A 24,295-nucleotide genomic window follows, 5' to 3' on the forward strand; every position below is an offset into this window, starting at 1 on the left:
AAAATGCAAATTGTCATGTGACCGTGAAACTGTAAAGCATAAACTCCTCTGTCCTGAAGGCTTTCTGAAAAGTAACTGTCTGTATCAATGTGCTTTCTCCTTCCATGAGTGTTAATGAAAGGAAGGAAGGAAGGAAGGAAGGAAGGATGGAAGGAAGGAAGGAAGAAAGAAAGAAAGACACCTTGTCATCTTTTCTTGCTACTTTACCTCCCAGCAGTATTTTTAGACTGATGGTATGGTCTGTGATCTAGTGAACCAGTATCAGGGCATATTTAATGATAGAGACTTATTCAAAACACCTCTGTAAGTCAATCTGCCAGATTTAGAATAGTAAATGTAAGAAAGAAAGATGACTGGGGGCGAGATAAAAAAAAAATATGGAGGACACTGGGTCAAACAATGTTCCTAAACTGACATATTATAGCAGTGAAAAGATGAATTGCTGTATATTTAAATTATCTCCCCCCCTGTCAAGCAACTCCCAGTGCTCAGTAGCCCTCCAGTGACATTCATGGATGTTCATTTGTGCTCCAGACTGGTCTGAACTAAATTAGACCAATAAAGGACATATTATTGGTGTTACATGACCACAACTGTCCTTTCTATAGGTCCTTAAAAAAAGGCTTTTAGTTTGGCCAAAATCTATATGTCCTGTGAAAGTCACATAAAAACATCTTTTCATATCTTCCAAATGCCTTTGTGGGTTATGCTCTTGAGCTGTAAAAGGGGTGCAATAAACAGCACCTGGGTGATCAAACACTGCATGTCTGGCTTCTACTAAAGCATGGTGCTTACCTTGGTTTTCTTTCTAATTTGGTAAGTTAGAAATCAAAGCCATGAAAATAAGGACCATGATGTTCAACTCATGTTATGACTTTCAGAAAATAAGGCAAAAATGAACTCTGGCTTGGTGTCTTGGCTTCCATCTTTAGTTTTGAATTAGATACTAGGCCCCATCCATTTATATCATTGATCAGACATCCTTACATTAATTTCATTTAAACAAGGAAGCCATTGAGGTTTAAAGGACTTGCGCAAGGACATAGCACAGTTAACTCACAACCTTCTGAGCCGTAGTCCAACATATTAACCACTAAGCTACCACTTCCCAGTAAGAAAGCACTCAAACCGATGGAACTATGCTGTTTTTAAAAAATAAACCAACAATATGCATGCAAATTCATATTCAACACATCACACTTATTCATATATTCATACAGCCCTAGCATATATGATAACAAGCTAGTCCTAGAGGTACAGTATATGTGAGCATATACTGTATGCTAGAGCGCCACTCATGTATTTTTCAGTGTTAAAGTTATTAAAAAGAAAAACAAATGCACCATCTCATATTACAGAGAAATGGAAAAGCACAAACTCCTCTATCCTGACTTGAACTCTTAAAGTTATAGCTTTACCTTTGACAATTACAAAGCCCTGAAACTGGATAATAGAGAATGTTTCACATGTGAGGATTTCTTACAAGATCATTTTTAAAAAGAAACTGACTGAAGAATTAAGCAAAGGTTTGGAAATTGGTTTAAAAAATATATTGGATGAGATTCCAAGCAAATTGTTGGCTACACTTCTGTATCAGCCGCAAAATAAAGAAGAGTATTTCAGACACAAAAACCATCTGGAGCAAGAGGGAGAATGAAATGTAATCCTTACTATGTGACTTATTAGAGTAAGTCAGCAACTGAAATATACAGTAATGAGCATCAGCTGCCAAATAAAATAAACACCAATTTTGTCAATATTGAAATATTGAAATATTAAAATTGATTAAGCTGTATCTGAAATGTACTTCATTTATTTTTTTATATCCAGATTTATTTATTTAAAAAAAAAAAATAGAACTAGTAAATTATTCTCTGCCAGGGATTACTCTGGACATAAATATTTCATTAACATGTTATGCCTCATGTTTCAGCAATGAAACAGAGACCAGCTCTGACATGATGTAAAAGATTTAAAGTGAACACTGGGAAACATTCATTTAGGCAAAGACAGAATTTACCACAGGGAAAGAAGGGTTAGTGGACACACATTGTATATCAAGACAAAATGATCTTCGGGAAAGTCATATAATATGCAAACGAACTTTTTAAGCATATCTAATATGAGATAAAGTTTCAAACTGAAAAAAAAAAATAGAATTCAGAGTCATAGTCATTCAAGTCATAAATGCATTAAATACATGCATCATTAAACTATTTATCATTTACTATCATAAATCTATAGACAAATGTATTAGACAATGTTACATTTTTTTTTTTTAAATGTTTATGTAACAGACTACACACTCTGTTTGGGGACAACACGTTCTTTGTCTCGGTTGTCCGCCATTACGCATCAACGAGTCAACCATAATGTATATCAAGAAAAAAAGATGCTGCAACTACATCAGTGGGCGCAAAGACTATATATAAAGTGCTCAGTACATATATCTCTTGGGTAGAAATTGTTGGATTTATATGGGTGCAGGATTGCTACAAAAAGGTCATTCCTATAAACTGAAAGGGCAAAGTCCTACTATCAACTCTGAATCACATTTTCTATCATGCGGATGGCCAGGTGCATGCGCACATTTAAATTATGTGATGAATCTATAAACAGTTTTAAATACTTAAAGGGGTCATTGGCTCTAAAAGGTTGAAGAACTCCTGCTTTAAAGGAAAATTGATTTTTCCCAACAGAACAAATCTACCAAGTAATTTCTGTTGCTCTGTGGAGGGTTAATAGTTTACAATGATGTAACCATGTTCTCAGTAGGATAGAACCTATGGAAAGCATCTGATGCTAAGTGTAGTGTGTAAATTCAGTCATTCTGAGTCCTTTCTGAGTCACTTGCAATCTGAGGAAATTGCTACTGCAAATGTTTCTATTTGAATGCATCACGCATGTTACGTTAGATAGCTTAAGCAGAAACAGTTTAGCAAAAGACTTGAAGTTAACAAGAATTAATAGAGTGGAATATTTGGATTTAAATTGCATTTAGATGATCTCATTATGAAAGAAATCATTTCAAATGTTACCATGATTAGGCAATTATCATGATGTCAAACGTGATCCAAGTCAATCTAAAAGTGCTGAAGAATCTCTGATAAGGATTTTTATGGTTTTTTGTTTGTTTTATTTTTTATTTTTTTAAATAAAAGCTAAATTAGTGTGTGTGTGTGTGTGTGTGTGTGTGTGTGTGTGTGTGTGTGTGTGTTTTTTTAAAAGAAACCTCCTTGTCCCAGTGGCTTCAAATGACCCTGAATATAAACTGCTCAATCGTGAAATAATCTCTTGGCAAAATCCATTTCTCTCCCTGCCACCCGAACAAACTCAGCCAAGCAGGTCGACATGTTTACAGTAGGCTGTGGTGAAATGAATGTAACTGGACTCTGGTAGCTGTCCTTCAACAGATAAAGTACAGGACTGAGTGTAATGTCACTGAGCACAGAGTGATGATGTAGGCAAGGCTGCTGATGGTAGCAGCCACCATAACGTAAAAATCACTAGACCGAGAAATGGCACTGCACATCACTTACTTGAACGTAACTCCCTGCTTGAAAGTAAACTGTGATGCTAAGTAAATGTATTGCTTTTAAATTATAGCATTTAGCTAAGATTGTCCATGTATACTAATACCTCTGTGTTGTGGAATTCTGTGCTGGATGCTGAATGGTCAGAAGGTGTTGAATAATTAAGCTGCAAATCGTGTTATCATTTCTACAGTAAAAACTCTGGACATGTATGGCAGATGCTTAATTAAAGAATTTATTATGATTTGGTGAGTGAGCAGTCCATTGAGTTCATTGTCATGCTCATGGAGCCGGTTTGAGATGGCTTGTGTCTAATGGATGGTCCAATTTTCATGCTAGAAGTAGCCATTATAAGATAAGTAAATTGTGGCCATAAATTGACGCATGTGGTCAGTGACAATACTTAGCTAGACTCTGACATTAAAATGATGCTCAGATGATATTAAGGGGCCCTGTGTGTGATGCATTCTGCATACCAATACAACACCATCACCAGCCTGAACTGTTCACACAGAGCATAGGTTCATGAGCTACTCTAGACTTCCTGACAGTTTGAACCCAACTGACCATTCTCCTCTGGCCTTTCTCATCAACAAAGCATTTCCATGGACATCTTTTGGTTTTTTGATGAAGTTCGAGTGAACTCTATAAGGATTGTTGTACATTGAAATATGAGGAGTTCAGCAGCTTCTGAAAAATTCCATAACCATGCTACAGTCAAACATTCACTTTACTTATATTTGTATTGACAGTTGCATAAATAAGCATGTGTACAGTTTCTTCTGTGCAATAAATTCTAAGCATTTTTGTTTTAATCATATTTGAAATCAATAACAATACCAATTTGTATGGACATAAACCCATAGGCAATTTGCATGTTCTCTCACTTACTCTTCATACATTAACATTGCTTTAACAGGAAAAGAAACTTGAATCCCTAAACTCTAAAAAGCTAATATTAGTAGGAATTTAAAAGAGTGAGGGTGATGTTACAAACTGGAGGAGGGCAGTGTGGGTTCTGGCCTCTGGTCCTTGTTTTCAGTGCAGTGGAGGCAGGACAGAGTCATCCTTGGTGTTCTTGGAGTCAGGCCTGTCTGAGAGTGTAAAATCAAACTGGGCAAAAAACAAAGCCCAACGGGCTTGGCAAGAGGGCAGAGGTTCTTGTGGTCTGTGTGCTCGTGAAGGGATAGGCCGCTCTCTCCAACCAGTGACAGCACTCCTCAAGGGTGAGCTTCAATGCCAGAAACTCCAGATGCTTGGGTCCCTTCTTTAATAATAGCGATATAAGAGGAATAGTGATGGATTTAAAGACAGGATGAACATTTGATAGAAGTTGCTGAAACCTAGGAATCTCTTTGGAAGGAAGCTTAAGAGTGGGCCATTCTGTGACCTCCACCACTTTTTCCTTGTCCATAGCCACCCCCGCAGGGCCTATGATATATCCAAGGAAGGAGATGGTGGACACATGAAAATTTTACTTTTCTCTCTTTACCTAGAGCTTGTTATTGAGGAGGTGGGACAGAACTTGTTTACTATGCTTTAATAACTTCCAGAGAGAGTAAATAGGTTAATATGTTGTCAATGTATGGTTGAATACTTATAGGAAAAGTTCCATGAAGGAGGCAAATGGCTTTTCCTGTGAGCAAAGAATTCCCATGAGCTGAAGAATTGTGTGACTGTTTGTTGGTCCCTCTTGGCCAGAAAAGGACACTGTACACTGTAACAAGGATCTTTTTTTAATGGGATATTTATTGGGAATGGAGATAAGTGAATTGCGGTTAGTAGCCAGGGCTCTGTGGGAAACAGAGGTGCTGGATGATAGCCTTTGTAAGCATATATAACTTGACATCCCAGCCAGATGCTGTTGGTGTTCTCCTACCAGCTTCCCTTGGGCTGCCATGGTATTTTGCTAGTTCGGTTTTCCTGCTGCATATTGGGGATGGTGAAATAATCTGTCATGTGACTGAGTCAGAGATGGGCACAGTTGCAGGTTAGCTTTTTTTTTTTATTAAAAAGTCACTAGCAAACAATTACAAAATGTGAAGCAAAAATCATAAACATGGACAGGCAGGAGGTCAGGCTTTCAGCAAACAGAAGTGTAAGAAAATCCAAAAAATAAAAATAACATATGCAAGGCTTGGCAATCAGGTAAATTTACACAAAGCATTACATCCAAACAGTCTTTGTGAGAGTCTGTTTATATATAGGATGTGCATGTGTGATTGGGAACACGTGTTATTTGCAGAGAACCCACTACAAATGATTCCTTGAATAATTTTAGACAATTGAAAAATAATCTACAGTCCCCTCTGAAAGTACTGGAACAGCAGGGCCCATTCTTTTGTTTTTGCTATACACTGAAGACATTTAGGTTTGAGATCACCAGATAAATGTGATATGTTAGATCAGAATTTCAGCTTTCAATTTGTGATATTTACACCTAGATGTGAAAAAAAAACAGTTTTTGTTAAGAACAATCTACTCACATGATCCAAAATATTGGAACATGTGACTGACAGATATTGCTTGTTGTCCATTTGTGCCCTTTTAGATTGATTGTTTAAACAATTAACAGCTCTGAATGTCTATTCCTGGTTTGAGCGCTGGGTTTTGCCTGTGAAGTCTGCACTTGTTGTTAAAAAGAGCAGAGAGCTGTCGTTGGGAGAAAAGCAAGTCATTTTGAAGCTGAGAAAAGAGGGGAAAATCAATCAAAGCCTTTGTACACGTATCGGGCATAGTCAAAACAACAATTTAGAGTGTGCATTAAAAGAAAGAAACCACTGGCCTATGAACAATCAGACACTGAACAGACTAAGAAAAACAACAACAGTTGATGACAGAAATATTGTGAGAGGTGTAAAGAAAAACCTAAAAACAACAGTGGCATCAACAACAACCTCCAGAGGGCAGGGGAGAAGGTATCACTATCCACTTTTCAAAGAAGATGTAGAGAGCAGCAATACCAGGAGGCCACACCACAAGATGATAAACAATCATCAAGAGATTGGGCGAGATTGGAATTGGCTAAGAGATTCTGGTACCAAGATTATCCTCTACTAACATGATGGAAAGGCCAAAGTGTGGATAAAGAAAAGATTTGCTCATGATGCAAATCACTGGTCAAGCATGTTGGAGTTGGAGGTGGTGTCATAGCTTGTGCTTGCATGGGTGCTTGTGGAACAGACTCATTAATCTTTATTGATGATGACTGAACTCATGATGGTAGCAGCAGAATGAAATCAGAAGTCTACAGAAACGTTCTGCCTGTCAATGTACAGAGAAATGCATCCAATCTGATTAATAGGAACTTTATCATGCAGCAAGACAATGGCAATCCAGAACGCACCGCTAACACAATAAAAGACCGAAAAAGTGGAAGGTTTTAGACCTTTAACCGATGTGAGTAGCATTTCAGCTCCTGAAAACGAGACCGAACCCACCAAAACAAACAACATCTGGAATAAGCCATGATACAAGCCTGTAAAATCATCACAAAGGAAGAATGCAACAGTTCGGTGCTGTCACTGGGATGCTGCTTTGCTGTAATTTTGCTTACATAAAAACTTTTCTGGCCTGCCACCAAAGGTGCCATGTGCTATGTGTTTAACATGTAGCTGAAATTCTGATCTAGTGTCTGATAAATGTCTTCAGCGCATAGCAAAAACAATGGAATTGCACTTTATGTTCCAATACATTTGGTAGCAAAAAGAACTTTTAATGGGATAATATTTTAATATTTTTAACCTTTACATGTGAATTCTCTTGCCATGACAACACAAACTCAAATATAGGACATAATACACACAATAATATAATAAGTTTAAAATTAAAAACAAGCCAAAATCAAAAACCAAAATGCTTCGGGTTTGATAAAGTAAAAAAGACCTAAAATGCTCTTGTCTCTAACTCTCAGCTGAAATAAAATGTACCAAGCCTAGTGTGATATCTACATTAGCCTCATTGCTCTGAATAAACAAATAACAGACACCAAACAGAGCTGACTAATCGCCTACATTTTGGATAAGTGGAAAATTGTCTTGTTTTGTTTTTGTCTGAACTATCCTCCACTAAATTTCACACAGATCAGTGTACACCTACTGATTTTCAGAGCATTGTCTCTCACTAATTAGCACAACAAAGTCTATGTTATGAGAACATGCTGCAATTTAGCTCCGATTGCTAAGCGAATCTCTCTGGCCGTAGAAAAGCAAGGACCCGTGCAGTGCATCTTAATGACACAGAGCTGATCACACAGAATTTAAGTTGGTATCAAAGGCTTATTTTTAATGCAGGTGCGTCTCTGCAGCGGGGGTAATTATCCCCATTATTCAAATGACGCAGAGGAGGTCGAGCAGCCCTTTCATTTTTCACGGCCTTTTTGTTTTTCTGCCGCCTGTCGCCCAAGTGCATGGCTCTCCCAGTGCTCCACAAAGGCCCGATTCTGCTCTCCTTCTCCCACTGCTCTTTTTTTTTTTCCTAGAGTCGCCCTAAGGCCTCGCTCTGTTTTGCAAACAGATTGACAACAATCGGTGTCCCTGCTGATTAATTAGCGCTTGAATTGTCACAGCAAGTCAGTGTCAAAGTGCCTGCACCATACGGCGACTTCACATTGCATTAATAACATTTACACTTTATTAAAATCTCATGGCTTTCATCAATACAGCTGCTGAAGAGATATGCAATATGTCTTGCAAAAGTCAGCTCAAGGGACAGAGGGGCGAGATCTTGCCACTCTAACACTAAAGCAACCAGTATAAATGCCTAAATAACACATGAATAACTAGAAAACAAGGTTAAAATGGAGTCATATTTTTTGCCAAATTCAGAAAAATATTTCATATAAAGTGTGCACTTGTAATTCTGATAACTCTGGTTAGATGTTGAAGTGTAATTACACTGTAAATATAGTCTTAGAAATTGATCAAGAAATCTGAGGACATTTGTGATGTTTTTCTGTATTTATAGACTTAACAACTAAATTATTATCATCAGTCATTATTTTGGGCACTGTGCCTATATGGGGCAGTGGTGGCTCAAGTGGTTAAGGTTCTGGGTTGTTGATTATAGGATCATGGTTCAAGCCCCAGCACCACGAAGCTCCACTGTTGGGCAACTGAGCAAGGCCCTTAACCCTCTCTGCTCCAGGAGTGCAGCATCATAGCTGTCCCTGCACTCTGACCCCAACTTCCTCAGATGGGATATGTGAAGAAAAGAATTCCACTGTGCTGTAATGCATGTGTGGCGATAATAAAGGCTTCTTCTTCTTCTATAGTTCCCAGTTCTAGAGTAACACAACTTGGGTACACAGAACATAGGAAAGTATGTTGAAAGCCTAACTAAAGTCTAACTTGATATAAAGATCCCAAGCCATCATGAAATGCAACAGAAAAGAAGCGTTATATTCAGAGAACAATGATTTCATCCTGAATTGAAAACTATGCACTTTTTGTAAATGAAACTGCATGGAGGCTAGCTACCAAAGACCCTAGCTAAGCATCCATTACCTTTGTACAGAAACTATAGTTTTAAAATTCTTTCATTTGCACATTTTACTACTTGCACTTTGTTTCAGTTAAAACCTTTTTTTGCAGTAAAACTGTTTGAGATGTAATCATTGTTTACTGACGTGTGAGTCATGTGATGAAAATGATGTCACGACATTTTCATTAGTTTTTTACATTTCACACGTCAACAAATAATTTATCTGCTAATGTGAAAGAGACAGAGAGCAAAAGGTTTGGTCACTTTTTGTGAACATGTTGCTTAATTGGATGGAAACACATTAGCTGACTGTATGTTAAAGTGCACATAGCACTAGCTTGCTTTGTTACTCCAAATTTTGCATTTACTCTCAAACCTGCACAGCTTTAGAAACTTATCTTCCATGTTCCAGCTCTTATGATGTCACATAGGACGTCCCATGTTTAGTTGATTGACTCGACGAGGCCGCTATTATGTAAACTCAGACAAGATCAAGGCACCTCATACATACCATTAGACCATCTAATCTTCCAAAGCGAGAGTGAATCTGAAAGCCTATTTCCATTTTAATGATAATGATCACAGCTGTTATGGATCAGAGAGGATTGGATGTGTACAGTGGATTGTTTCATGGGAAGCACTGCATGAAATTATATATATATTAATGATACACAGCTACCGAAATATATTTTATGATCACCAACCATGTTTCTGGAAATCTATAAACAAAATGGGATTTGAATTGCAGTTGAGCAATGTAGTAGCATGGCTGGGGTCCAACAGGGTCTCCAGGGTCTGTGAAACATAGTCAATGTGTCTGTATGTTTGAATTTTAGGTGGAAATCATTCACTGCAACTGAAATCCAGTGACAGTGTTACTAAAACTGTGGTGTGTGTTCAAAATAAATGACCAAAATATTATTTTAGATCTGATAGATAAGATAAGGCACATATCCAGGAACAGGATTTTGATCACTGATTTAAAAAATAAATAAATAAATAAATAAATAAATAAATAAATAAATGTTTGTAGGCTGAAGGTTCTTGTGAAAAGGAAACTGATTCTAATGAAAAACCATATCTCCATTTTACAGCAATTTATACACATTTATGGCTTCACGCCTCTGGCATCCCACACACGTTGTGACGCAGCGCCCTCTGTTGGACATTTCATATAAAAGCCTAAATGTCAAAGAGCTTGCATACTCATCTGCCTGTGTCTGCTCTCTACACACAGTCAAATCAGTCTCAGTATAGACAGAGTAGAGTGGCTCAAAGAGAAAACCTCACCGATTTTGGCAAACCCCTGCTGCTCAAAGAGCTACACATACTCTGGATATTTAGGCCACAGGTTATAAAAAATACTTAATCCCCTAAAAACCCCAGTATATATATGTATATATATGCCTCTGAGACTACACTACATGTTTCTTTTGCATAAACATCATCACTTCTCTGTCAGCTTATGACGGAGTTTACTGGATAAAAATACATATAAATAAATAAATATGAATTTATTTGAATGAATGAATGAATGAATGAATGAATGAATGAATGAATGAATGAATGAATGAATGAAAAAATAAATAAATACTGTTTCAGGAGTATAAAACTTATATTAGTTTGTGCTTTATTTGTGTTGTTGTTGTTGTTTTGTTTTTTTTAATTATTTTATTTGCTCCTGGATAAAAATACATATAAATAAATACATATGGATAAATAAATATTAATTTATTCGAATATATAAATAACTAAATAAATACTATTTTAGGAATATAAAACTTATATTATTTATTTATTTATTTTATTTTGACCACTAGTATTTCTTCAGTTGTAATTATACTGAAATGGTTTTATACTGACTTTTGCACTTTAGCACTTCATGTGTCCGTGTATATGCAGAAATAAATACTTTTATGAATAAACACAATCATATGCATTTATATACAGAATGTTATCGTTAATCATTTTTTCTTTTCACAAAGAGGTGTGAATGTGGGGAAAACAAATCGAGCTGACAATATTGTAGTCATGCATGTTATTCTACATTACAGTTACGTTACAAAAAAATACAAATAATATAAATAAAAAGTCACAGATTGTCTCTGGTAATTCATTTATACTTTTATTTATTTGTATAGATATTTATGTATATATTTTGATGTTTAGAACTCAGTGTGTGTGTGTGTGACATCTCGGAGAAAAAGCTTAAGACAGCAAACGCAGTCCTGTTTGTATGTATGTATTATCTTATATTCAGTTTTATTTACTTATTTGTTTTTGTTTGTATTGTTTTTCTTTCTCCTGTTTTGTTTAAAGATACTTACTGTCCTGTTGTCAGATAAGGGGTTTTTACAGCATGCAGGTTATGTGTCTATATGGGCGATTTTACACCGATTATATGAAAGATCATAACCAGATTAGAAGCGGCTTACATGACTGCACAATTTACAGCAGCGTAATTATTAGATATTAGCCTAAAAGCCCATCTGAGTAATAAATTAGCCTTGTTAATTAGTAAAGAAATTGTAGCTAGATTATTAAAGGCTTCTTAGCACCTTAGATGGATTGTGCCTGCGATCTTTGAAGCCCTGGTGATGTGGGAAAGCTGGAGTCGGGAATTGTCCCAAAACATGGATGAGTGCGGTATAAACTTTCTAAAAAAAAAAAGAAAGAAAGAAAGAAAGAAAGAAACAGAAAAAGTCATTAGCTACTTTAAACCATTTTTCGCCATCTAATAAGGTGAAAAGTGATTATTGCACAAAAAGAAGAAAACTTCCTTTATTTTCATTCAAAATGCAATTGTATTGGATTGACTTTTCTCCCATTAATCAGAGTAACGCGCATGAATCCATCTGCGCGGTTAATGGTATTGTTTTAGCCGCAGAAGAGCGTCAGTGCGTTCACACCTCGGCGGACACTAAAGGCGGCTTGGTTTCGGTGCACGATGACCTTGACGTGGATCACACGCGGCACTTCAAAGGCAACGCGCGCGCGCGCGGATCATCAAACGGCGCTGCAGTTTCTGTAAGTTTTGAAAGGAGCTTAATTAAGAGGCTCGGCATCACTGGACCCAAGTCATTCCCTCCGTGGAGCGACCAGAGAGCAAGACCAGACCGCGGAGCTGTCTGTCCTCTGACTCTCTGTCTTTTATTCCACCTATCTGTTGGATTCTTTTTTTATCACTATGAGACACTTGGCGTGCGGGATTTTGTGCGTGGCGCTGTGGATTCACTCGGTCTCCAGCAGTGTGCTGGTCAGCAGGAAGCGCGAGTCCGCTAAAGAACCCTATCCGCTCTACATGATGCACCTTTACCGGACTTTACTGGCCGGCGACGGAAAGAAATTAGCAGGGACTTCGGGCGCAGGGATTGGATACGAACAGCCATCTCTGCACCACTCCGACTCGGTGCTCAGCCTCGTCGCCAAAAGTGAGTAGTCTTTTTTGTATATTCCAGGGTTTTGAGTGATATTCCAGAGAGTTACATTTGACAAACTTTGCATGAGGTTGGAAACAGAATTTAAGCTCACAGCGCTCGTTTTAATCTATAGATAAACTATTTTATCCTATTAGTCAGCTGCTGTTAAAACGGGAAAAAGACGCAAATCCATCTCTAGCTAGCAGTTGACTTGTTATTTACCAAGTCGTTTATTATGCTGAAGGTGTGTATTAGCTACAAACGTCACGACGTCTGCTTAAAAGTGGGAATACACAATTAGACAATATGAGTCTTCAGCTTTATTAACTGCGCCTGACTGCAGATGTGTGAAGGCTGTCTTCTGAATTGTTAACCCCCCGAAACATTAATTAAAGATCTTTACGCGTCTGGGTTTGCGTTGTTTATGATGTTTATGACATGTCCTAATGTCTGTTTTATTTTGTTTTGTAGGTTGCTACCAGATGGGTAACAAGTGGGCCGTCACGTTTGACATGTCCTCCATCTCGGCGAGCGACGATGTGCAGCGCTCAGAGCTGCGACTGCGCCTCCCGGACTTCCCCGACTCTGAGGACCCCGTGGTGGACATCTACCACACTCCCAAAGGCTCTGAGGAGCGTCTTCACCTGGGTCGTATTGATGTCGCGTCGAGCACGTCTCCATCCTCACACTCCTCTTGGAGAGTCCTCAATATCACCCAGCTGCTGAAGTACTGGCTGCACCAAGGGGGCCTGCCTCCCACCCAACTTCACTGGGATGAAGAAGCACCCCAGGACCTTCAGCATCCCATCCAGCATCCGACAGCCAACAGCATCATGATGGTGGTTTACTCCAAGCATACGAGGACAGAAGCCTCTACGCTGATCCGCACGGCCGAGCACTCCAAGTATGTGGCTCAGGAGCGGCCGTTGTCTGAGCCTGTGGCCCGGAGACACAAACGCAACCACCGGGCGCATAAGAGGGTGAGAGAGGCAGCAGGGGATAGTGCCATCCCTGCACTGACACCAGACAAGGGTGAAAAGAAGACCCTGTGCAGGAAGGTGGACATGTGGGTGGACTTTGACCAGATTGGTTGGAGTGAGTGGATTATTTATCCAAAGAGATACAACGCATACCGCTGTGAAGGAGGCTGCCCTACGCCAGTGGACGAGTCCTTCACACCAACGAATCATGCGTACATGCAGGTAAGGAGAGAAACAAATTTATGCCTTCTGTCCAAAATGGTGCCCTACTCCCTTTTCCCCTAGGACAAAGGACAAACCCTGGTTCTGGAAAATCCCCTGTCCTGCCCATTTTAATGTTTTCACTCTCCCCAATGTTCCCATGTGATTCATCCCTTCATCTTATTAACAGCCCTTCCTGAGTTAAAGTGTGGGTTTGAGCAGGGAAATATTAAAATGGGCCTTAGACTGCATCCCTTCTCCCTACATATTGTCATTATGACGTTTTATAACTAGCTGCGATTCTGGTTGTTGATGTAACTCTTTCTCTCTTTATTACAGAGCCTGCTGAAGCTGCACCAACCGGACCGTGTCCCGTGTCCATCCTGCGTACCTACACAACTGGCTCCTCTCTCCATGCTCTACTATGAGAATGGGAAGATGGTGATGAGGCATCATGAGGGTATGGTGGCAGAGGCATGTGGCTGCCACTGATCGGACACTCAAAAAATACTGAGCCAAATCGACTTCAGCACTTACGGTGTCTTTACATGCCCGTCCCCAACAACGAGAGACTGCCAGAAAACTTCAGCACTAAGCAGAGAGACAATGCAGAAATGTGGACAACGCACAAAGACATTTCTTCACCATCATTCTGGAAACCTAGCCCTTTCATATACCACTGATGGATGATTCGTTCCTTTTAAATGACTAATTTAAGTGAATAAATACTCAAGAATGCATGAGCCATTTTTTTTTTCTTTTACAAAAAGATGGACAGTTGTTATTTTATCATGCTCAGGGTTTATAATTAGCCATTTTAACTGGCTCAAAGATTCACTCAAACACCTAGTTCAAAAGAATCGAATCAGTTCAGTGAATCACTACACGGTGTTATACTTAGAATAACTAACTGATCCTATGAGTTAGAGACTCAGCAGATAGACATTTTTCTCCAGTGCCTTACTTTTCATGTATGATGTTTGTACATATAGGACATGACAAATGTAATGAAATATTTTATGCATATTTAGTAAATCTTGATTCTTATTCAAATCTTGCTTTTATTGTGAGTCATTTTCATCAAAAAAAAATATCCAAAGCCAAAAGAAGAATGACATTCACTGCATGTTTCCATAAATGGATAAATCATAAGAGAGGCTTGATTCCTTAGATATTGTATAAGTGACGAGATTATGCACAGCAAAACCAAAACAAACCAAAAAGGGCATTTTGTTCAAAAACACTTTAGGTGGAAAAAACTAAATTTGAAATTTCCATTGTAAAAAAGGTAACACTAACAGGGCAAAGGTAAGTGTGGGGGAAACGTTTACTTTGTTATCTGACAACACTTTCACACTCCAGCACCAGGTACAAAAATCATTCAAAAGGAACCACTGCTCCCCCCAGTGGTCATGTCAGAAATCTACACACGCGGCAGCAGAAAGTGACAAAAACATAAGCAGAAGCTTATGCAGGAGCACTGGCAGTAAACTTACACACAGCAGTATGTGCTGGTGTTGAGACTTGATGGTAAATGTCTTGTGCGTGTCTGGAATGACAGCATCGATACAGAAATGGGGTAAAAAAAAAAAAAAAAACAGTAGATAGCAAAAGAAGGTTGATGACGGGAGACAGCTTCTGTTTCATTCATCCTTATAAGAACAGTCATCACTGTAATCCTGACGTCCGACATTACTAGATGTCCATTTCAAACTGGGCGTCCTCACCTGGACAGAACAGACACAATACAGCTACATTATAGTATTATATTGTGCATTGCCTTAAGGTTTGCAGAGCTGATAGTCACTGTAATCTTCTATCGGTTTCTATCAACAAAGGGCTGATATGCCAGTTCAGTTCTCCTGCCAACACCACTATATAATCAGATACGAACATTTTCCAGGCACAGAACATTAGTACGTACATAAATCAGCTCAAACATAATATTCACTTTAATAACAGCATAGCTGAATTCTCTATTTTGACTGGTGAATTGTTTTCTATAACAGCAGATCTGATGGTGGTGCAGCTGCAAATCACAGTTTTATATTTTATCACATGCTTACACACGCAGACGATTCACAAACAGATTTTAAAAATGTGAGTAATGGTTGATTTAGTGAAGTTTTCTGTAAGGAGGTGCTTTGTAACAGTCAGAGGTGAAGCTGTAACTGAAAATTACAAGACAGGGAAGTCTTCAGGACAGAAAATCTTATGTTTTATGGATTTAGAACATTAAGGACTGTCGTTTTGTCTTATGTCATTTATAAATCTATAGAAATGGTATGGAGAAGTAATGTATGAAGTAAGTGATAACAGGAACTAAATGTTTTATTTTTTTCTGTGGAAATTCCACATTGAACATGTCAAATAGCTGTGGTATAAGAGGAATAAAACGCATAGCCAGATAGATACTTTATTTATCCCAAAGGGAAATTCACAGCTATCTAAAAATATCTAAATAAATAGCTAAATCAAAAATACATTTAGATTTAGAAATGGCTAAATTACTTACTGGCAAAAATGGACTGAAATTTGAGGTTTTAGAGAAACTGAGCCCTATATAAAGTGGAAGCATTGAGAACAGCACATACCCGTGGCCTTATCCACAGGAGGGACGCTCTGGCTGCTGGCGCTCTCTTGAGGTTGGGTTTTGTTGTTTGTAACAGTGTTTGTAGGAGGGCTGGTCACTCCAGGGATATCAGGCAGGCAGCTGGGGGGTGTATTGGCCAACGGGGAGCTGCGACAGTCCAGCAGGAACTTCCGGTCATAGATGATTCGGGTTCCTGCAGGGCCAAATCAACAGCTGAATCAGTTTGCTGGTTACTGAAGAGGTTTTATTACACTTTACACAACACTATCAATTAAATAAAGACAATAATTTAAAAAAAAGTGTTCTGTACACCTACAGATGGCCCTCTTATACAGGAATACTCTTAAAGAGGAAGTAATCGGAGTATACTTGTTTAGTGAAGTGACTAAAGCTTAGATTTATCTTACAGCAGATAGACAGTGTTAGTACTCTAACTGTAACAAATATGTTTTGTTACAAGTGACCAATTAGAGCAAATCAGATCAGCCCTTTCTAGTTAAATGAATAAAACATTTCAAGTTTACTTCTACCTATTTAGAGCTTTTCGGTTCAGCATGGTTTATCACTGTGTGAAAATGAACAAAAAGAAAAGAAAGGGGCATGTAATCCTGAAAACCTACTCATAAAACACTTTCATTCTTCTAGTCAGAACCGTGGTGATTAAGAAAAACCAAAACAAAATGGTGCAGTATTTGTGGCGTTCACTCAGTTTAAACAGAACCCTGGTGTGTTTTCCATCTCAGAGCGGTTCTTTAGACAGGTCAGAGCACAGCAAGAGTGTCTCTGTCCACACTAGTGAGAAAGGGGTTCAAATCTGAATTGACCTGGCTGCAGAAAGTGACCAAACCTGCAGTTTGTTTGAGCGGTAGCAAACTGTAGGGTTGTGACATGAAGCACAAACTGAACCAAAGCACGCACAACTCTGTAGTGCTGGAGGAATTACATGTGTTCAGGAGATTGGACTTTTCAATTAACAGTAAATAAACAGTGGATGTGATACACAAACCATACGTTGTTGTTCTTTTAGCTGCTCTCTGTTCGGGGTCGCAAAACAGCGGATCACTTGGTCCGCATGTTTCGATTTGGCACAGGTTTTACACCGGATGCCCTTCCTGGCGCAACCCTCCTATTTAACCCAGGCTTGGGACCGGCACTGAGAGTTAAGCTCTTCAGTGGCAGGGTTAGCTCCCTGCCCTGTCGCTGGACCACCAGGAGGCTATACAAAAACTATATATTTATATAAATTGTCCAATTCATTTATTTAAAATTGGCTCTGTGATTGTGTTAATTACATGTAAACTTATCAGTTTGTTTACCTTTCCCAAATGAATAGAAGAGGTTTACAGCATTTTCAGGCATACATATCCCTCATACGGTTTCCCCCTTTAATGTTCCTTGCACAGTGTGAAACCAAAGCAAATATCAAACAAACCTTACTCTGATGCAAGCACACCATACTTCATCTAACACACACACACACAATCAGCTCATTATTTCAGCTCTTTTTCTGAGACCAGTCTGTGTTCAGGCTGTTGTCCTCCAGGTTATGACTGTGACACTGCCCTAATGTGAGCTACTGTCACATGACGCTCAGACTAGAGCTTCTCTGCATGTCTGAACATGTCCTGAGGATGTGCTAAGCTGCTGTACACAGGCCTTGTTCTTAGAGTCTTGTCAGATATGGCATTGCCATTGTGGAGATTTTTTAGAATACTTTAGTGACCCTTATTAAAGAAGAGTACATTGTTTATATCTTTTGTTCGCTCTACTTGTTATGGCGATTTTTATAGAAAAACACAAATTCTATTTGGATATGCAAATGGTCATGGTGATATGCAAACTGGTCCATGGTGATTTCTAGTGAGTTTTTGAGCATTCTCCTGAACACAGTTGGCAACACTTCATACAGCACATTCTGTCTTTTACATTTCCTTAGTGTCTTGTCTCTGTGAGCACTTGAACATGAGTATAGTATAAGGCCAAATGTTTGGTGCCACCTTACTAGACACAAGTGCCCAAAAACCGTTAACACACAATTGTATAGGATGTCTCTACATACTGTTGCATTTCTCTTCACTGGAAGAGGCCTAAACATGTTCCAGCATGACAATGCCCCTGTGCACAAAGCAAGTTACATTTAAACATTGTTTTCCCTGGCTGGTATGGAAGATCTTGAGTGTCCTGCAAAGAGATGAACTGGAACACAGACTGCACTCCAGATCGCGTCACCTTACATTCACTCCTGAACTCACTAATACTACTGTGGCTGAATGAGCACAAATTCTCACAGCCACACTCCGCAATCCAGTGGAATGCATTTTGAGAAATGTGGAGGTTTCTGTCTGAGTAAAAGTGATACTAAAACTAGACTAGAAAAAAAAAAAAAAACACATATGGATGTGATGGTCAGATGGTCATAGAGTGTATGTTTACTATATAATCTAATTGTATATAAACTTCAAATACAAGTGACTTGGGATAGAGTGAAATGACATGGGTTAATAATTTGGTTTCTGGTCAGACTTGTGATAAACATTTTGATTTTATCACTGCTGGCTCTTTAAACATCTCTAGATGAAAGCAAAAGCTACGTGAATAAACATGAAATGTAGATATTTCTGACAGACTCGATCAAGGTCAAACCAGTTAGAACATGGTATCAGTCATGAGGCTATCATGCAGCTGAGTTCAGTGTCAGGCTTCCCACCTGCAACCTCCATCTCACACTCACACACACTCATGCACGTCCTCAGTTCCTAATGTACCAGTAAATCAAAAACAATCTGACTTACAAGGCCAAACCTCCCACATGTACAGCTGCTCAAATACAATATTCAGTGCAGATGTGCAAAAACCGAATACTTATACTGATGTGATCGGTGCAGAAAGAAGAGTGTGTGTGTAAAAGAAAGGTGTGAATGTGTAGCAGCACAAAGCAGTCGGTTGACAACATGCAGGCTTTTACTCCAGTAAAGTCCCACTAAAGCACTCTCCAGATCGATCACTGGCCATAGTGACACAGAATGCGAAGCCTAGAAACAGATGTGTAGCTCATAGATATGACACATGATGTACACAAACACGGGTTTATTTTGTGTATTGTTGTCCCATATTAGTCCTGGATTTCCTCCTATATTTTTTCCTCCATGACTAGATAAACCAAATCTAACGATAACTACACAAACCTATGCATGGAAAAAAACAGAAATTCCTGTATGAAATTTCAGGTTAAAAATCAGATCAGTGGCAGATGCAAACTCGAAGATGTCAACCCAGAAAACGGGTCAAAAGACGGACCCTACCGCGGCTAGAGTTGAACAGAACTCCGCCCGAGATGCTGCTGTAGATTTTCAGTCCGCCATTAAACTATACGGAGAATCCGTTTCAGTTGAGCCACCAGCTTGTTCGAGCAAGTGTGTGTCAAAACTGTAATTTGCTGTTAACAGTGTAGCCTACAAGAGCACTGAAGCTGGAAATGAGCCTTCGCATTAAACCTGGAAATCGGTGTGTGGGAGTTAACCGTAGAGCACCATTTGATCTCACAATTTGAGCACAAATAAAACAGCATAAAAACATCAACAGCCAGAAACAACTTTTTCTTTAACTATGACAATAAAAACATAAGTCTATACATTTTTCTTTACATTCCTGTGCAAAATAAGTAGTTGTGCAACCCTTAGTATGTATGTTTGCACACTGAGGTTGTTATTATTTTAGCAGTCTACAACCACATCCTAAAGTTGATTTTAAGTGATAAATATGAATTGAAATGATGAATAGGGGCTCAAGCTACAGGTTAAATTTTACATCCAAATATTTTTACATCCAAAACGGCACTTTGTTCCTCCTCTTTTTTAACTTACGAAATAGTAACTGGACAAACTAGCAATCTTAAATCATTGCATTTAATACTTGAATGCAAATTCTTTCAGGGTTTCCTCCCTGGTGATGTTCTGTCAGGCTTTTAATGCAGCCGACTTCATTTCCTGCTTGTTCTTGAAAAGTTATGCCTTCAGCAAGTAAAATGCATGCACAATTAGTTTCAGGTCAGGGTGAGGACTTGGCAGGATATTTCCTTTTTTGCCATTTAAAAAAAAAAAAAAAGTCCTGGGTTGCTTTTGAAGTAGCAATATCAGTGAGACAAGGTCCAAAAACTGCTGAAGCATTTGGCTGAAACTTACATACACATAATATAAGCCTTATTATATATACAGACAAACCAGTTCCACTGGAAGACATACACACCCATGCCATAAGATAAGGCAGTACTTTAGGACAAATACACAAGTTGCATTTACTAGAGTAGAAACTGAAACAGAAAACAATCTTGTTCATATCATTACACCTGACACCAGTGTGGGTCAAAGCATGCTGATTTTTCCTGACGTGTATTGATAAGCCAGGCCCTAGTTTGACGTGACGTCACAGCATGAGACTCAAGTCTAAGTATTTAAGTCTACTCATTTGGTTTATGCTTTTATCCAAAGCTACTTCCAACTGAGACAAAATAGAGCTTCGCAGTTGAAGGTTAAGGGAAAACTCTAAAAACAAGTTCATATTTAAGTAAGTGTGCAATTCTTGAGCTTATTTGTTGGTCAGCATTACCAAGTTGTGTATTGTTCAGACGCTAGAGGACATTTCTATTGCTTGTGCAGTTACAAAAGACTGGTTTTGTAGATAGCTCCCAGAAAAAAACAGCCTTTTTTTCTCACCTACCATTTTTCAGTGAGCTTAAACTAGTCAGCTCACTTTAACCAGAGTTATGACTTGGCTAGTTACTGATCTACAAGATGAGACCTATCAGTGTTAGCTGGCAGTACTGGGATGTTGAAACCTTATGATCTGCAGCCTCATCCACTGAACTTTAGAGTATGACAAAGTTTTAGATCCTTCACTCGTCTTGTGAAGGTGCGCATGAGAATGGTCAGGCTATTCTTGGAGCTGAAGGCTGCATGTAGGGTGAGAAAGCTGCTCCTGCCACCAGGCTTTGATGCCAGCAGTCACATTCCAGTGTGCTGTAATCACCAAGTGTGTGTGTGTGAGTGAAAATGGGCACAGGAATAAATGCACATGACAGACAGGAGGAGAGCATGCAAAACAGGCAACAGCACTAAAGGACAACAGCGTCCTCAACAACACAACAAAAAAAAAAGAAAGCAGGAAGCATGCAAAGAGTGCAGAGAGGAACAAACGCACGCAATACATGAACGATACATGCGGCTGAGCGTGCAACGGTCACCCGCTGCTGCAGTGCATTCACTTGTAGAGAGATTTATTAAGAAGCTCTAAGGAAATAATCAGCTGGTGAGATGCACTGTTCCCACCTGAAGATGTTTATTATCCTAGAACAGCCGGTCACCACATGTTCATCCATGTGTAATTTGATTAATTGTGTGGACTGTGTAGGTTATGTCATAAGAGACATTTCCTCACTGTCTCTTTTTTCAGTTAACATGATACCAAGCACTGCTCTGATAAGTCTGGTACAATGTGCTGATCCAGGAGACATCCATAAGCGTTGAATATACGTTTATGTACAGGGGACACTTCACATATTAGTGATTATAAGCGCTCTGTGTGAAGTGTCCACCGGTAATTGAACAGTTACCATAGAAACGATAACGAATTAGTAAGCATGAATATAAACCTGATGCATGGTGGAGCTCCAGTTTCGCATAAACTATAATAAAGAAATAAATTCAGAATAGGAGAGGATGAGTGTGTGTGTACCTCCAGGAGTGGTGCTGAACAGAGTTCCTCCAGGTGTGCTGGAGTAGTCATGGGGCAGATGGGCCGCGTCGCTAATGGTCACTCGCCTGGTGGCCGGGATGGCGCGGCTGCTGGTCTTCTGGCTGCTTATGGACATTGTGAACTCTGTATAAAGTCCAAAACTTTCCCCGCTGTGCTTTTAGCCCTAAAGCACAAGCACAACATCAACAACAACACTTCACTGCCTGTCCAACGCTTTGCTACAGCTCCACAGTATTAGCAACACGGCTTCTCTTTACCTCTCTTTCTCCGTCTTCTTCTTTTAAACCGAAGAGGACTACATAAAAATACAAACAGGTGAGAATTAGATCATCTCATCCAAGCTAAATATGCTAAGCTTCTAAACAACCACGTTCTTTCTTTCTCTCTCTCTCTCTCTTTCTCTCCCACACACACACACACACACACACTCACACACTCACTCACGCGCACACACACACACGCCACTCTACAAAACGAGGAAAGGGCTATTTAAAACAGAGCTCGTGACGTTCTCCGAGCGCCTTAGTTTTACGTCATGGGAGTGCCAATGCATGACGGGAAATGTAGTATATATATATATATATATATATATATATATATATATATATATATCTATGTATGTATATATATATATATATATATATATATATATATATACATACATAGATATATATATATATACATACATAGATATATATATCTATACATAGATATATGTTTGTTTACGCTTCACCGCCTCGTGATGTGTGGAAAATTCTTTTTAGTGACCATTACGACTCTTGTAATGTCCATCAAAGTGATTCGGATCTTTTTATCAGACGATTTTCATTTATTTCTTATTAAATCCAACAGCATGGATGGTGAAATTCAAATGCATTATAAAATAAAATTATATTCATATTCTTTTATTCAGTTTTTTTTTATTCACTCTATCCAGTTCAAAGCCATTATTTGCAAGCATGTAAATCAACACATGTTCCAATGATGCTCAGTTATTATTATACTTATTTACAGTATTTAAATCAATCTAGCCATGGGGTCACAGTCCAGTGACTTCTGTGCCGGTCCCAAGCCTGCATAAATAGAGAGGGTTGCGTCAGGAAGGGCATCCAGCGTAAAACATTGCCAAATTTAAGCATGCGAATCGTCAGTACTCTGAATTTCACACTGGATCGGTCGACTCCCGGGTTAACAACGACCGCCATCAGCGCCTTTGACCTACAGGGCGCTGTTGGAAATTGGGCTATTGTTGGTCGAAGAAGTAGAGGAGGGAGGAGAGTGTGCAGACAGAGAGAGAAGAGGAAAGGTAAGAGTGAAGGACTGAGAATAGGAACTCTGAATGTTGACATACTATGACAGGGAAAGGTAGAGAGCTGGCTGATGGAGAGAAGGAAGGTGGATATACTGTGTGTACAGGAGACCAGGTGGAAGGGTAGCAAGGCTCGTAGTATAGAAGCAGGATTCAAGCTGTTTTATTATGGTGTGGATAGTAAGAGAAATGGGGTAGGTGTGGCCCTGAAGGAGGAGTTTGTGAATGTTCTGAAGGTGAAGAGAGTGTCGGACAGGGTGATGAGTCTGAAGTTAGAGACTGAAGGGGTGATGTTGAATGTTGTTAGTGGTTATGCCCCACAGCTAGGTTGTGAGTTAGAGGAGAAAGAGAGATTCTGGAGTGAATTAGATGAGGTGATAGAGAGCGTTCCCACGGGTGAGAGAGTGGTGATAGGAGCAGATTTTAATGGACATGTTGGTGAGGGGAACACAGGAGGTGATGGGCAAGTTTGGAGCTAAGGAAAGAAATCTTGAAGGACAGATGGTAGTGGACTTTGTTAAGAGGATGGACATGGCTGTGGTTAACACTTATTTTCAGAAGATGGAGGAGCATAGAGTGACTTACAAGAGTGGAGGTAGGAGCACACAGGTAGACTACATCCTATGTAGAAGAGTTAATCTGAAAGAGATTAGTGACTGTAAAGTGGTAGTGGGAGAGAGTGTAGCCAGACAGCATAGGATGGTGGTGTGTAGGATGACTTTGATGGTCTATAAGAAGAGGTCAAAGATAGAGATAGAGAAGAAAACCAAGTGGTGGAAGCTGAAAAAGGAGGAATGTTGTGAGGAATTTAGACAGAAATTGAGACAGGCTCTGGGTGGTCAGGTAGTGCTGCCAGATGACTGGGAAACTACAGCAGAAGTGATCAGGGAGACAGGAAGAAAGGTGCTGGGTGTGTCATCTAGAAGGAGGAAAGAAGATAAGGAGACTTGGTGGTGGAATGAGGAAGTTCAGGATAGTATTCAGAGGAAGAGGTTAGCCAAGAAGAAGTGGGACATGGACAGGACTGA

At 39.2% G+C, this 24,295-nt stretch overlaps 2 protein-coding genes across 2 annotated transcripts; one reads left to right on the plus strand and one right to left on the minus strand.

Moving 5' to 3' along the window:
* The first annotated feature begins 12,027 nt into the window (after nucleotides 1-12,027).
* ndr1 (nodal-related 1) lies at nucleotides 12,028-14,601 on the plus strand. The gene is made up of 3 exons (XM_058415362.1): nucleotides 12,028-12,445; nucleotides 12,905-13,635; nucleotides 13,954-14,601. Exons 1-3 carry the CDS (start codon nucleotides 12,202-12,204, stop codon nucleotides 14,104-14,106), a joined length of 1,128 nt encoding a protein of 375 aa, XP_058271345.1. The 5' UTR covers nucleotides 12,028-12,201; the 3' UTR covers nucleotides 14,107-14,601.
* A 534-nt stretch (nucleotides 14,602-15,135) lies between these two features.
* On the minus strand, nucleotides 15,136-22,394 carry eif4ebp1 (eukaryotic translation initiation factor 4E binding protein 1). Its single transcript, XM_058415363.1, has 4 exons — nucleotides 22,216-22,394; nucleotides 21,938-22,121; nucleotides 16,209-16,400; nucleotides 15,136-15,341 (listed from the first exon to the last, which is right to left on the minus strand). Exons 2-4 carry the CDS (start codon nucleotides 22,071-22,073, stop codon nucleotides 15,310-15,312), a joined length of 360 nt encoding a protein of 119 aa, XP_058271346.1. The 5' UTR covers nucleotides 22,074-22,121; nucleotides 22,216-22,394; the 3' UTR covers nucleotides 15,136-15,309.
* Nucleotides 22,395-24,295: the final 1,901 nt, after the last annotated feature.

This window comes from Hemibagrus wyckioides, linkage group LG18 (assembly GCF_019097595.1).
Source record: "Hemibagrus wyckioides isolate EC202008001 linkage group LG18, SWU_Hwy_1.0, whole genome shotgun sequence".
Classification (NCBI taxonomy): Eukaryota; Metazoa; Chordata; class Actinopteri; order Siluriformes; family Bagridae; genus Hemibagrus; species Hemibagrus wyckioides.